The following is a 16,012-nucleotide window of genomic DNA, read 5'->3' as shown; positions in this document are numbered from 1 at the left end:
ATCTGTCTTCCCGTATTCTGAGCAGATAAAATACTATATAGAGACTAAAGGGTATCACTGTTTTCACTCCACTAGATCAGTAGATGGTTAAAACTATAAAACTGGAAAGTGAAATTTATAAATCTGTCCTGGAGGCGGTTCCAGTTCCAGTTCAACAGTATAAATCCAATCTCCATTGTGAAAACTTGCTCTTTCTCTCCCCCCGCATTATTATATTATATTACAAGAGGAGTGAATAACTCAGAATACCTCAGTTTGAGCCAGGAAAACCACTTTGTTACAATATATTTCTCAAAGATTGCCTTTTCTGCACCTGCATGCATAAAGCTCCGAGGCATTTCCTTACCAGGAAAAATTGCAAACAGATATTTTAACGCTTTCCACAAAAAAGGGAAAAAATGGGAACACGTCGGATTTCAGGCGTCATAAATAACGACAGCCTGAAAATTATTTTATTAACACGTCAGGTTTTTCTCTTTATAGCATTTGTCACCGTAGCTTAAATACACAACGTAGCTCCACCGCTGGAGTGTGTCCTTGAAGCAGCTCTGCCCAGCGACCACAGCAGGTTTCATAATGCATCAGTGTCCTCTGCTGTTTTCTTACTTTCCCTGAGCGAGGTGTTTTTTCTCTGTGTGTGTGTGTGTGTGACGTCATGGTTTGAGTTTTGCCGAGTGGTGGGTTTGAATTCTGACACGTCTGACTCTGCAAACGATTATTTCAACTGCAAAGCTGTTTTTCTTTAAGGTGGAAAAGGTCTTCGGCCTCAGGAAGCCCGAGTCCTTCTCCCAGCCGGAGGAAGCACAGGGGGAATCGGGGCCACTCTTTCAGGACCTTTTACTTTTCCAGCATTACTAATTCAATCCACTGTGGGAAGAGACTCTTTTCTCTTTCTCCTCTCAGTGAGCTGTCGCTTCCTCATTAGCTGGACTTTTAACCCGTTCCTCGCTGACAGCACAAGACAAACACCGCTTTCAGCTTCTCTCAAACACCTCCTCCTTCACGTTTGCATATTTCATTTGTTCAAAACCTAAAAAAAATGCATCGTTAAAGCTCCACGTTCTTTGGAGGAAAGTTGTCTCCCCCCCTCGTGAACTCCTGCCACAGCCTCGTGTCCTCAGCAGCTGAAGACCAGAGGTGACTGAGCTCTTTTACTTTCAGGAGCTTCGGGCTTTGAAAACTTTTGCTTTTCTAAATAATTGATCAAATTCCAAGTCAAAGCTTTTTTTCATTAAGCTCTTCAGCGCGTCTCTTCCATTTCCTTTTCACCACTGTGGCTTTTTAATTATGCACCATTTTTATTCTCATAATTTCAGATTTTTTTAATATGCTGCATTAAGTTAAGAAGGACGGAAATATCATCATTAGTGATTATCAGCAGCGCCTCTGGCATCACTGATATTAAAGTTACAGCTAATTCTGAATTCTTTTGATTAAAAAGAAATTGGAACTTTGGCAGCCAGGGGTCTCCCAATCAAATCAATAGCAAAAGACCCAGTTTGATGATGTCATGAAGCAGTGTGGGATCATGGGAGTTGTGGTCTTCACCCCCTTTGCGGTGGGAAATCTTCCTTAAACAACTCCGATGAAAACCACGTTCACGGATGAGGTCATCAAAGTTTCATTCACGTAACGCAGCAAACAAGTGTGAATAATTGTTTTTACTTCTCTATTCGTCATTTGCCCTGGAAGTAACAGCAGGAAAAGAGGAAGTTGTGAAATTAAAAACCCAAAACTAAAAGTCCCTTGAATAAATTGGGGGATTTCTGTTTTGTTTTTATACATTTTAATGAAGAATTGTTATAGATTATATCTTTAAGAAATGGGTTAATTTAGAGTTCTGGAAAAATACAGATTACAGATGAATCAATAGTTTAGATTTTAAAGATCTCAGCCTCATAACTGTGATGATGAATATATCTTTAGACACTTTAGGGGGGGGGATACATGACCACGTGCACGGATGAGGTCATGAATCAAAGTTTTATTCATGTTACGCAGCAAACAACAGAGAATAATCGTTTTTACTTCTCTATTCTTCATTTGCCCTGAAAGTTACAGCAGGAAAAGAAGAAGTTGTGAAATTAAAAAACCAAAACTAAAAGTCCCTTGAATAAATTGGGGGAATTCTGTTTTGTTTTTATACATTTTAATGAAGAATTGTTATAGATTATATCTTTTAGAAATGGGTTCATTAAGAGTTCTGGAAAAGTACAGATTCCAGATGAATCAATATGAATGAATTCATAAAATAAAACATAAATCTGTGATGATGAATATATCTTTAGACACTTAAAAGGGCGGGGGGGGGGTGGGGGGGGTAATACATGAGCGTGCACAGCTACACTTTGCGTTGAAGCAGTAAATGACTCCCTGGTATGGTAGTAAAACAGGTTCTGTTACACCCAAGCATGATGATGTATTTGTCATCCTATCTTGTTTACTTCAATGTCTGCACGGCCCCCCCCCCCTACCCCACCCCTCCACCCCCCCCCCCCCCCCCCCCACCCGCTCTCCTTCCTCCCACCCTCTCCCAGTCACTCAGGCACTTGCCTTGATCTGTAGAGGTTAGGAGAGCACTCTTGTGCGGCTCGCATTATCATGTCATACAAAGACGGCTACAGATACTGTTAGTGCAAGAAAATGAAAGAGGGGTGGGAGGGTGGGGGGGGGCTAAATCTCCCCAATCATAACAAATCAGTGATTCAACCTCGGGCACCAGGCTAAGCAGATTACTGTCATTTTCCACCACTTGTCCCTCGTAGCTAACAACCTCCAATTAGCAAATCCCGCTGTGCAGATCTGGGCCCTGACGCGGAGCCGCCATGACAAGCACAGGAATTAGAAGTCCTGCATGTTAATCTACCGCGGGTCTGGCAATCTGTGTCATCATCAAAAAGCACTTTCAGTGGGAAATACGTATTCAGCAGCAGGAAAAAAGGGGGCCGCGAGAACAATGAAGACGAGAAAGTCCCAAAACAAACAGCCGCGAACGGAGGAGGTCGACTGATGAGGAGGACGAGAGCCGGTTTGTTTTTACACCGGTTTTACTTCGGCAGAGGAGGTGACATCCAGTGCTGCAGCTGATTCTTATTTTACACATAGAGGAATAAAACAAACAAGGCATACACTCACAACAAGAAGATAAATCATCGAGATTGAATCTTGAGAGATTAGAAATTAACTTTCAGCTTCTCGCAGCGTAATTAGTCCGATTTGCAGAATGTTTGGTAATAACAGATCAGAGCTGCTGACATTAACCAAACGCTCGTGATTTAATGACATCTGCCGCGTTGTCATCGTGTGATAAAAACCTCGTAACGCCAATGATCATTTTGAGATCAAAAATGCATGAAGGAATATTCTGTGTATTTTTAATTGTCTCGGGATGACCTAGTTAGTGTCTTGGTGTTTTTTAAAGTTATCAAAAGAAATGCAAAGCAGATTTGTTCTCTAACTCCTTAAAAGAGAACATATTGTGCTTTTTAAGTTTCTCTTTCAAGTGTGTGACTACATTGTGTTCGTACAATTTCTGCAAAGCTAAAAAAAGCAGCAGAGGGAGCTCCTTTTCCCCACTGCTCCTGAACGCCTCGTCAGCAGCAAGACCAATACTTGGGACATGACGTTGTCCCACATTTGCATAATGTACACAAAGCTGCCAGTCTGACGGAAACTGTCTGGCACTTTGAACTGCACCGACCTGTATGAAAGGTGCTATGCAAACAATGTTTAAAGGATTGAATGAATAGAGCACGTGAACCTGAATACGAGCATAAGATGTCTCTTTCTAAAAGTTTGGAGATACAAGGTTTCATGTAATAATATATATATTTAAAAGGGATTTTGAATGGAGCCTTTACCTGTCTCTGTTGTGCCAGTTTGAACGGCAGCCCGGCAGGACCGGTCTTGGGCTGCAGACACAGGGCCCCGGACGTGGAGATCTGCTGGTTCTGGAAGTGGAGCGATGCGTGCGGCTGGTTCTGGCACGTGGAAGGCGACTGCTGCTGCTGTTGGGCTGAAGTCTTGTTCACCGAGTTCGTCATGATGGACATCGGCTGACCCCCGGCAGAGTGCGGAGCTTTGGGGCTGAAGTGCAACGTGGGCTTGGTGCTGAGGATCTTCATGTCCAGGTGATGGGATCCGCTGTGGCCGTTGGGTTTGAAGAGGCAGTTGTTGATCCCTTTGCTCTGGGCGCCGATCCTCTGCTGGTTGACCTGCGCCGGGCCGGAGACCTTGTCCTGGGGGAAGCTGCTGGTGGAGGAGTGGCTGTTCATGGCAGGAGCCCAGCTGGGAAGTCCCACAGGTGGCTGCTGTTGGTGGTGGTGGTGGAGCAGAGAGCTCGGCTGCTGCTGGTTGGCCGCCATCTGCTTCAGCTGCTCTGCGTGGGATATTTCTGGCCAGCAGGGCATGGCTCTGGGGTGTCCTGCCGGAGGGTTGGGTTTCTGCGTCGTGGAGGAGGAAGAGGAGGAGGTGCCGGTCAGCGTGAAGGAGGGCCCTGCCGAGGCCGGGCGAAGCTGTGGCGAGCCGGCGTGAACCTGGCCAAAGTCCGGGGAGTGCTCCATCTTGATGGGCTTGTCCATCGGGGAGCACAGACTGGCAGCTGCGCCCGCTGAGCTGGGCCGACCCAGATCCAAACCGAACGTGTCATCCTGTTTCAGCATCTTCTCGAACTCCAGGTCGTTCAGCGGGGACACCGTCTTCGTCAGCTCATCAAACAGATCCTGGAGATCTGGGTCAATCTGACTGCCACATTCGTCCTTGAAGTCGAAAATCATCTCCGTGTTCGACTGGCCGCACGACGGGACTTCGATGGGCTCCTTCTTCATTTCCTTCAGGGTCATGTTGAAGATGTCGGACCCCACTCCGTGAGGCATCATGTAATTCTTCCTCTGCATGCCCATGGCCGACGACCCTTGAAGAGAGTGAGACTGGGTCAAGTTATGGTTGCAAGGTCCATGTCCCATAGAGCCGGGGTCCACGCGGACCCTCTTATAGTCCGCTCCCGAGAAACCGCAGGATAACCCGTTCTGCTTCGGTAGGTGTCCCGGTGCATGGCCCTCGATCTTTCGTCGCAGAGATCCTTGGAGCTGCAAAACACAAGAGAGCAGAGTTTTAAAACCTTGTGTGGAACCGACACAAAACCCTTCAGCTCACGTTTGGTTTTATATATTTATTTCGAGAGCGACCCTGAATAAACCCTTGTCAGAACAGCCCTTTAAGTTCTTGCCCTTGATTCCTGTCAACCAATTTATTTTGTGGCGATAGTTCTGTGCATTAAACTCCACATCCATTTCAAAGTATCAGCATGTAAATTAATCCAATTTCACAATTTGCTCCGAGGCCTGTAGATGCAGCGCACTTGACAAACTTGTGAAATTTAGGAAGATTACTTTTTTTTATTAATAGACAGTTTCTTCTTTCCAACAGAGATTCAGGCTGAAGTCACCCGCTCCCATTTGCAACGTTGAGAGACCACGCAGATACATTCGGATCGGAGCTTAAAACATATAAATGTGTTTAACGACCTGCAGTGCATGATGGGAAACGCTGCTGCAGCACTTAGAACCTTGTTTTTATATAATGTAGCTGGAGCTCAGTGGATGGGCTGAGGAGATAGTTAGGGAATCTGATCCAGTCGACGGACCCGAGAGAGAAGAATAGGGTCTTTGTCTGTTTCCCTCATTTGCATACATTATATCTTCATCCATTGTGCTTCCTCAGATTGCAGAGTTTCTCCTTTGTGGCTGAGATTTCTGCTTAACATGCTGGTGCAGATATCTGACTTCCTTTTGTCCTAGCTCCGTGTTTTCCATTTAAAAGGTTCTAAGCAACACGGCGACGACTCACAACTCCAACACGCCCCCTTCAAAGCATTCAAAAACTAAATTCTCCTCCATGTTATCAAAGTAAAGAAACAAAACAGGATTACTCATATTTTCAGATGTTATCGTCGTGTCAATAGAATAATAGTTTCCTAGCGTCATCGTCAACAACTGGCTGAGAAAGAAATTGTTTATGCAGCGGCACAGTGTTGTATACACATAAAAAAAAACGTTTTGTGCCAGTATCTGACCATCTTTTAATGTGGCGCCTGCATGGAAACCAAATGACTCCGATCCTACGCCGACCTGAGCGCCGGAGAGAGGAGTATCAGCGTGATGCATATTTCACTGTGGGAACAAATTTGAGTCATTTCCACCTGCTGGCACACATTGCATTAAGATGATTCATAGCCTGAGGGTTTGGAGCGGATCCTGTACTTCACTACATTTCTACTCGGCTCGTGTCTGAGTTACTTCTGCTAATGGTCTCAGCGCCGGTTTGGAGACGGGCCTGCATGCTCACATTCTAATCAAGGCACAGAGGCGTCTCTGCCACCGAGGGCGTTAATGGAGAATCTCTCCGCCGCAATTAGCTCCTTTTCCTGCAGAAGATCAGACTCCCTGCTTTTTGCCTTTAGCTTCAGGAGTGCAAGCTTTTTTTTTTTTTTTCAAAAGCATGATTAACTTCCAGGTAAACATTGGGGTTATTTCAGTAAACACGTGCCTGAGCTCCGGGACAATGACCGATGTGAAGGCACAACAGAATAAAACCATTCACCGAATCCCACTCGGCCAAACACAAAGGGAGACTGATGTCAAAGTGAGAGTGGACAGTTTGTTTCCTTTATTTCTCTTTGCCAACAACATGTCGTCACTGTGTGGAGCCGCAGCTGGAGGCAGAATCCTGCTTCTCCACTTTGTTTGGTGGCTGATTTACAAACCTCCTGACATCTGAAAAATGTTATAATATTCTGTCTGTAAGCAATAAAATGTTCTTGTTCGACATGTGACTCAAACACATTTTGTGTCTTTGGATGCAGTGAACAGCGACTGTATTATAACATGGCAATATCTAAATGAAATAAATGTAGTATAGTTGCAGTAGCTTCCTTTTAGTTTGACGTATTTGGGTGTACTAGGTATTATGTATCTTAGGCAGAGCCATATAGCTGTACTACATATTATGTATATGTATAATAATACATATCACAACATTTCACCTGATTGATTATGGTAATAATTTACATTGATGAAATGAATATATATTTAAATGTCGGAAAAAGTAGTAGTAGTAACTGTTTTACATTAATAATTAACATTTTCATTATTATTATTGACAATAATAATAGTAGTGATACTTATTTCATATACTCTACTTTGCTCATATTATATATTAATTACATAAATACATGTAACTTTGAGATGTTGGATGTGGATAAACTGCACTAACTTACTTTTGTGTTCTGTGTCTGACTGTTTCGTATGATTTTATTCAACTCTATGTTTATTCTATTCTATATAACATCCCCCACAGGGATCAATAATGGACGATCTCGCCTTTTACCCTTTGAATAGTGAAGTAAATGGATAGAAAAAAGCAATAACTTTTTTGAAGTGGAATTCACTTTGACACAAAAGTAAGGCTGACTTGAAAAATCCTTGACCGAGACGAGAGAGAGCAGGAAATCTTGTCCGATGATGTAATGGCAGCCGGGTCGGATGATGCCAGCTCAGAAAATTACAGAGACACATACAGTTCAAACTTGGAAACGTTCCATGAGTTCATCTACACTGTGTCTCATTCACCAGCTCCCTTGCACCATCCTCACCGAGGTCCAGACTATTAAGCGTTCTGCTCCTCCACACATTACTGGACATCTGTTTTTCTACAGAACCAGATGAAAACAGGCCCTTCCAGTGTGTGTGTGTGTGTGTGTGTAGGTGTGTGCACTTTCTCTCTCTCACTCTCCTTGTGGAGAAGACAGACAGGAGTACTCCTCGTGGTTCAAGGCACCGTCTGAGCAAACACATCATGAATAATGGAACGGACAGTGGATGTGTTGCAGAAAGCCATTGTGAGACCGCGTAGTCTCACTAGTGCCGCTGTGCCATTTATAAAATGGACTGCGGTCAAGGGCAGCGCTTCATTCAGAATTCAAAGCCGAAGCTTCTAAAGACGTTCTGCAGTTTGGGTGAAGGTCGGATCACGAGTGCATCAGGATGTTACCGATGTTCAAGTTTAAAATAAATAAACACACAAGCTCAGACACTTGTTCAAAATAATTTCCAACAAATAAAGGAAGGTCCTGTTCACTGAGCGCTCAGATGTAGTCGCCTCCTGGCTGACCTGAAATCCTCATGACGGATCTCCAAGTGATCTGAAAATAGATTTTTTGATTAACATTTAATGAGCTTAGAAGCTCGGAATCACTTTGAAAGTGACTCCTGCTGCATGAGAGGCTCAAACGTACATAGTACGTATCATATACCCGTCATCCTGGAGATGAGAGCGTAACAGTGTTTTCTGGGTTGGTTAAAAATGTTAATTCATCTATTTTCTGAGTTGGTAGCGAACAGAACGTCCATTTAAGGAATTCAGTGACACAAAACCAAGGCTGACGAAATGATTTCTACTGGAAGATGGAACATTTCATCCAAATTTCCTTTTCAAACAACCCACTAACACCAGCAAACACCTATATAACTGTTATTTTGGTGAAACAAGGCTCAACTCCTTAAATTGACCTACTAGTGGACACACAATCCCATTTAAAAACGATATTAATGACTGAATCCAGAATAGATTTTCATCATTTTCAATATGTCCTCTTTCTGCTCACTGATCCCCTTCGACAGTGGCAGCAGCGGAACCTAACCTTGGCCATGTGAACAGAGGCTATCTATTCCTGGGAGCTGGGTGGCTGGTCGCTCGTGTGTCACGCTGAGCAGTGTGGTGATGCTGAGCGCTGTGGATGGAGCTCCGGGTGAGCCGCGGCACCAGGCCTCCCGGTACCATCTGTCACACCGGTGGCACAGACCCTCAGAGCCACGCCATGCTTCCAGGGTTTGAACAGTGTTTGAAGGTTTTTTTCTGTAGCCTGTGCATGTGTGTTTGCGTACAAAAGTGCGGCTCCACAAAAAAAACCCCGGCGCTCGCCAGCCTTTAATCTATTCACCAGAGTCCTGAGACATGTTGCAATCCGCTCCCGCAAGAGTTAGAAACCTTCCTCTCGGCATCCGACATGGAAAAAACAGCCCCAAAATAAAGGAATAAATACCGCTATTGTGTTTCTAGGGAGACATAATATTTATGCGGTTCTGCAGGTTGTGCACGGTTACAGGAGGGGATTTCAGCTCGCTTATTGCCAGATAAGAAACAAGAGCCCTCTCAGTCCGGTGCCAATGATCAGCTGTCATGCAAAATTCAGCTATCTGCCTGAAAACAATGTGGAGGGCTTTGTTTAATTACAGGGTTTCTGTCTGAAGCTGTAAGCCGTGACAACACTGTAAATCCAGGGGAAACGGAATCAAACATCCTGGAGAACTTGACATGGTTTATAATGGAGGCGGGGGGGAAGCTGAGGCTGCTCCAACACAGTTTTCAGAATAATTTATCTGAGTTTAGTTTCAGTCAGATCGGATCAGAAGGGGCGAGTTCATGTCTTTGCCCGCGTCTGTGTGTTTTTCTGTTGGTTTGTTTTTCTCTCAGCAGGATTACGCAAAAAAAAAAGACAGAACGGATTTCTACGAAACTTCAGGGGAAGGAGCTTGTTGCCTCTGACTTACAAACATCGCCCCTAGAGGTTCTAAGACGTTTTCGTGACAACACAGGAGTTTCTGGTGCACTCGGGCGATGCAGGTGCAGCAGAGGCAGGAAGTAACGTGTTAAATATCACAATAAAACTAGCGTCGGTCTCTTGATATCTTCATTGGTGTCCTCTATAGGTATGGCACTGCTTTTCAGATATATTTGAATTGTTTAAGCATCGGTTTTGCTTCCATCGTGTGTTCGACACGTCCTCAACACGTCCACTCTCTTCCTCTTAATCCTGAGGGGGATCTCCTGCTTTTTTTTCATGTCGGCTCATGCGGACATTCTCCTGAGTTCTTACTAGGAGCGAGAGAAACTTCGGAGAAAATCTGGAAGCTCTCACTCAGACATTAGCGTTGTCTCGGACGAGCCACTCCAGAGAATGTCAGGAGATTATCCAGAGTTAGAAGATATATGGGTTTTCACTGATTTCTCAAAGAATAATTAATGGATCTTGATTAAAAACTATCAAGCATATTTAGGGAACTGATATTTATGTGTGTGTGTGCGATTCTGTGAACAATTGCGAGTCTAGTTCCACATTTTTAGCTTGTTACTAAGTCTCAGCTAGTTTCTATTGAGAATTACAATGTGTACAATATGTTTTTATACTATGACGCAAACATGTATCTCATTACAGAGTAAATACTGACAATACTCACAGCATTTTTCCTTTGACTTTATCAGGATCCATATTTGTTCTAATGTGTGTTTATCTTTAAACTGTACACTCATCCTTAAGCTGTTTAGCTCTAAGCCTCATATACATGTAATTTAAAGAGATCAGCACGGCAAGGGAAGTGATGCTTGTTGAGGTGATGCACAACAAGAAATAGTTATTTATGAAATCTATATCTAAAACATATGCCATGCCAACACAAATAGTGTTTTTATAAGAATCCAGCAGCTCAGCTCTTGTAAATCTTGGCAGCTTCTTGCAGCATTAAATTAAAACCTTTTCCGAGACGTTTTTTTTGTGGATAGATTAGTCCCTGACAAAGTGATAACATCGGCGGGTTTGAAATCCTTCTTTACACACAGTGAATTACACACATACATGTTACAATCTTTTTTTTCCAAAATGGAACAACAGAGGAAACACACTTAGCATGTTTGGTGTGCCGTGAGGCTGCACAGGGATGTGAGCACACAGGATCGTGGTGTACTTTCCTAATCAGGCTGGCGCGTGTTGGGACAAAGCAGCACACTGCAGAGGTGGGCTACTTTTGGCTCATCAGCACTTTGCATCCCCACACTTCCTGACACAGTTGTATTAGATTGAGGCTGCCCTCCAGAGAGCCGGCAGGAGAGAAGGATGAGCAGCAGAAGCAGCAGCAGCAGCAGGGAAAAAAGAGAGAGAGAGAGAGAGAGAGAGAGAGGGAGGGAGAGAGAGAGAGGCAGCTTTGTGGCCGCCTGTGGGAAATGGAAAGAGATGATAAGAGCTCCTTTGAAGAGAAATCAGCCATTATGTTTACTGAAGGCAGATTTTTTCAACAGTTACTGTGGCTCGGCTCGTCGTTCCGTGGAGAAACTTTTGCTATTTTAACTAAAAAAAAAAAACGCAGCTTGAGCACAAAATAAATCCTCTTCGGAGACATCGCCGTTCAAAGATCAGCTCTCCATTATCCAAATGCACAGATTAAAGCCAGTGTTCCAATCAGCCCCTTGCTTTGACGTGCCCTTTAGACGAGTTTAATACGATATCCCCGAAGGCTAAAGCAGCTCCGGCTTCAGAGGGAAATATGTAGGGGGGCCCCTCCAAAAAAAAAAAAAAAGAAGAAACAAGCAATGCTGGTATCTCTGCAATCACCGGTCACTGCACAGCCATTACAATGATGAGAGAGCTTAATTGAGGGTGACAAGGTATGTGAGGCTGCGCTCGGACAGTTTGAGTCACCGGTCAAACGGATTTTTAATACAGCTGCGGTGTTTGAATCTGTAAAACACAAATCGTAGGTAGTCCGGGGCCGAGCTATTGTCGATTCTCCTGTGAGGTACAAAGAGTCTGAGAGCTGTGTAGTTCCTTGCCTTCTGATTCCAAAGATAACAGGACAGCAGTGAAGTGATCCTGTGAACCAGCATGTGTGTGTGTGTGTGTTTGAGGGGGGGGTGGGCGGACTCTTGTCAAGGCCTCGCCGCAGTAGCAGCTAGGCCACGCCACTGCAGACGTACCACAGGTCACCAACATCGCAGTGACAAGCTGTCACATCACATACACCCGTCGCCATGTGGCTCACAGAGCTCCTGACACTGCTGTCGCCTCTCATCTGCATGTCATCCTCCACCGAGGAGACGCTGGCTGAGGAGGACCGAGGGCGCCCGGGACGCCGGAGCGGTCCCGTGCAGCACGCACACCGCTGTGGCTCTCAGAGGAAGAGGGATCCCTTCAATTAATGATTCAAAAGCCGCAAACGACATCGGCCGAAGAATCATTCGCAGTTTTTTTTTAAAGGAGACATGTTTTGCTTTCTCAGGTTTTCTTTCCTCTCTAGAGTGGAAAAGTGACAGAACCACTTTGAGAACGCCTCTAGGTTCCGGAGGTAAATCTCCCGTTCATTTCTCCAATGGACGTCTCCTGGAAACAGGCCGAGCTGCTACAAGATAAATCGAGACCATGAAGCATTTGACTTTATAAAAATATTGGAAAACGGAATACGAATGGTAAAGGTCCAACATCGCGACTTCCAGCATTATTCTTCTTGATCTTAACGTTGTTTTTAGTATAGTATTGCAATATACAGTTTGTGTTTTATGTATATAGTTTTTCATATACCAAAAAGCACAGTAACTTAGTGTTGTGACACGTTAGAAATCGTTGTTGCTCTGTTGTGAACATAATGTTACGCTGAATTATCTGATCAGAGCCGACATGATTTCCACGGTTGAGGTAAACATTTCCATGGTAACAGCAAGTTCCACCAATCAGAGGCGTCGCGACCACACCTGGGGATTGTGGGTAGTCTAGTATTTCTCTTTGACATCGTGAATAAAACATTCTCTTCGAACACAGCTGACATCAATACGGACTTGTGGCTTCCACATGAGCATATAAAACTGTTTCACAGTCTCTTGGCCTGTGGTGAATCTACCATGGATGGTTAAATTAATGGGATTCTTGAACCACACTGTTGAACTCTGTTGTGTTATATACGTGCATGTGAAAGCTCGGCAGAGTTTGTCCTCACTCATAAAACAGAGACAGGCCGATGGACAGGAGGACCAGAGCCAGACTTACACAACCGTACAGAATCTGCTTGTCACTTGAACACATGCTGAGATGTTCCCGTAGTTCAAAGGGTTTCATTCAGTTGCTTAAATTCTCACTGGTCCAACAACGCTCCAGTTGTGGAAACACCCTCGATGAGCACCCGCTCTCCAGATCCACATCTGAAGTGTTTCACTCTGAGCACCAAAAAAATGACAGGACATGATCTATCGCCCATGATGACATGTTTCTTTCAATTGGTGCATGTACTTAAGTGTGAGAGGCAGGAGGTAGAAAACAATTTTCAGCCTGGGAAACTGCTCGAGGGTGTGGGAGGGTTCACATAAATCAAAACCTTAAAGGGCTCTCACCAGCAAAGTCTTAGGAATAAGAAACTAACAACGCTCGCAGACACCAGAGGTCACTGTGAGCATGAGAGGATCAGATGGAAATGTTCAAGTTAACAATGCTGGATGCACTGTGAGGATTCACAACATTAGAGAAGGTAAACCTGGATAACAACAGGAGTGTAACCTGAGTCTTTAGGAAGCCTGCAGCTACATGACGTGGGTTCACATATCAGCAACTCTGGGTTCCATGGATTGTCTTTTTTGTTTGACTATCACATTACACAAAAACAACAATAAGTGCTTAGGTGAAACCAAGACATAAAAAAATGAGGCCTGGACATAAACTGGCTGATGATTTTGCTCCATTAAAAAACAAATCCCTTGTTAAAGCCGTCTAAAGCACGACAGGCATGTTTGTAGCCTTAAAAGGCGATTGCCACACAACTGCAAGCACCTTTTTCCCAGCAACTGTCAAACACAGGGCCGGCCTCCGGTAATGCCACAGGAAAAGGCCCATAAGCAGGGAACAAGTTCCCTTCCTGTTTTCAAAGACGATTCCTATGGCATGCAGAGCCGTTTCCTGCTCGCTAGGCTCATTTCACCATCTCAAACATCTGGCTGCTCTTCAGCGTGCAGCTGCAGCACGGTGAGAGCCAACAGTGCCACTGCTGAGTGGAGAAACACAGTCGTTCCAGTCATGTCTCTGGACACTACAAAGAAAACCAACGTCTAGCTTCACTATGTTATCAAAGGCTTCCTAACAGTGTGAACTGCTCAGGATCTGCAGTAACTTTAGAGGAAATAACCTGTAATTGTGCTCAGGGCTGGAAGTAATTACAATACTTTCACTTTTGATGCTGTATCAACTAGCTTTGTTGTGTGTACTACTTTTAAAAAACAGTAACTTCACTCTTTTAACTCAAGAGTAAACACACAAGTGACTTTGTGAAGCTGTGATTAAGTTTTTGAGCCAAATCAGCAGCGGTAGCAAAGCAGAAGCTGCACCACCCGCCAAAAACATCCCCAAGTGGACAAAATCAAACATGCCGTCAATGTCGTGTGACCAACAGGTGCATGCTGGGTCTGCAGCTAAAATGTTGATGTTGAAACCTTCAACTGGAACTTGAGCCGAATGAGCAGGACTCACAATAGTGACATTCAGACAGGGGGTTGTTATAGGCCACTGCACAGAGCCTACAGTGGCCTTTTTTTAACTACATATTTTGTATCTATCACCCATAGAAGGTTTGATATACAGACAAGAAAAAAGGAAAGCCAAAGTGCCTCAATCACCACCTAGTGGTTGGCTGCAGTATTGTTCATAAACCCCGCCTTCATATCTGGGATAATTTGGCTTCACTTCCGGATATTTGGAGGGAGTGGAGATGCCTCATCCATCATTTACTGTCTATGTTACAAACATATACTCTTCTCGCCTACTATTTACTTAGAGTACATTTGAACTGACTGACTTTGCATGTACTTGAGTATAATCTAAGCAACAGTACTTGCACTTGTCTAGTATCTGTTGCAGAATAGTATTTACGCTCTAACTGTAACATATTTAAGTCTTGTTTACGCGACTGCAGTTCCAAATCAGGAAACACTACTCGTCAATAACTGATATGACTGCAGCAAAGTGCTCTTTAGCAGCATCGCCGTGGCGATTTCCCACTGAAACAAGGATCCATTTTACACCCCATGGGAAACCTGGGCTGAGTGGTTAATGCTGTGCTAATGCTGCTTCACTCAGCCAGGTCTTGATAAGCCTCATGCTCTCAGTGAGGGGAACACAGTTAGAGTTTTAAACCGCTTCAGTGGAGAAAGCTTGGAAAAATCCACTGGTTGGAAAACTAAACACTTGTTGATTTTTTTCGTCTCTCTCAGGCTTCTCTTGAATTAGACCCTCACGCATTAGAACAGGCGAGCAGTCGCACTAATCTGCCCTCACGCTCTGAAACAATCCTCCACTGGTTGTGTTTGAAGAGGGACTGCTGCAGCGAGAAAGTCAGAAGAAAAACATAAGTGAGTGGGAAGCTTTATTTGACTCCCACTCATATCAGTCCTGACATTCCAAATAAGGTCTGTGTAGACCAGCGCTCGCAAGAGACCGACACAGAAAACACTGCAGAGCTCTCACCGACGCCAACCAAGGGAAAGTGTGCAGGGAGGGAGGAAGGGAGGGAGGGAGGGAGGGAGGGAAGGAGGAAGGGAGGGACGGAGGTGGGGGTTTGGGTGGGGGGTTCATTGGGGGGGATCGTGGAGCAGAAAATATGTGACCTCCAAAAATGTATCATCAGCCTGACATTTCCCAGAAGGACACAAAACAAAACACCCCATGATACTGATACATCTTAGATATAAGTTGGATATCGCCATTCATGAAAAACAAACAACTCGGGTCAATTTCTAAACCTTTCGCCTGGATTCAGAATAGCTGTGGTCTGAGAAACAATCGTCTTTCTCTCCGTTGAAAACAGGAAACTCATGGGAATCATCTGGTGGAGCTCTAAATTAATAGCTACACAATGCAGTTTGCACTCATCCGGCTCCGAAGGATTCTAGGAGGTAACTACCCCAAGAAATCATGAGAACATGTTCATGGTTAACGGCAGATATTAAATTCACTATCTAAACAAAACACTGGTGAAGGGAAAACATTGATCCAAATCAAGTGCATGCTTCTTCCTGTGGGAGTTTAAATACTTCTCTTTAAATTAAATTAATCAATATTTATTAATAATAAGATTGAACCAGATTATTATTGGAAGGGAGCATGGAGCTGACGGCTCCATGAGGCTGATGCTCGATCTCGTCACGCGAC

At 44.3% G+C, this 16,012-nt stretch overlaps 1 protein-coding gene across 1 annotated transcript in view; it reads right to left on the bottom strand.

Moving 5' to 3' along the window:
• Window positions 1–16,012, bottom strand: part of zmp:0000001236 (mastermind-like protein 2) — a 41,867-nt gene that overhangs the window by 5,448 nt on the left and 20,407 nt on the right. The window contains exon 2 of the mRNA XM_061073202.1: window positions 3,861–5,087. Within this exon, the coding sequence (XP_060929185.1) occupies window positions 3,861–5,087 (1,227 nt within the window). The remainder of the gene's footprint in view (window positions 1–3,860; window positions 5,088–16,012) is intronic.

Source organism: Limanda limanda, chromosome 6 (assembly GCF_963576545.1).
Source record: "Limanda limanda chromosome 6, fLimLim1.1, whole genome shotgun sequence".
Classification (NCBI taxonomy): Eukaryota; Metazoa; Chordata; class Actinopteri; order Pleuronectiformes; family Pleuronectidae; genus Limanda; species Limanda limanda.
Note: the sequence above shows the minus strand (reverse complement) of the source record. Positions and strands in the feature narration are given on the sequence as shown.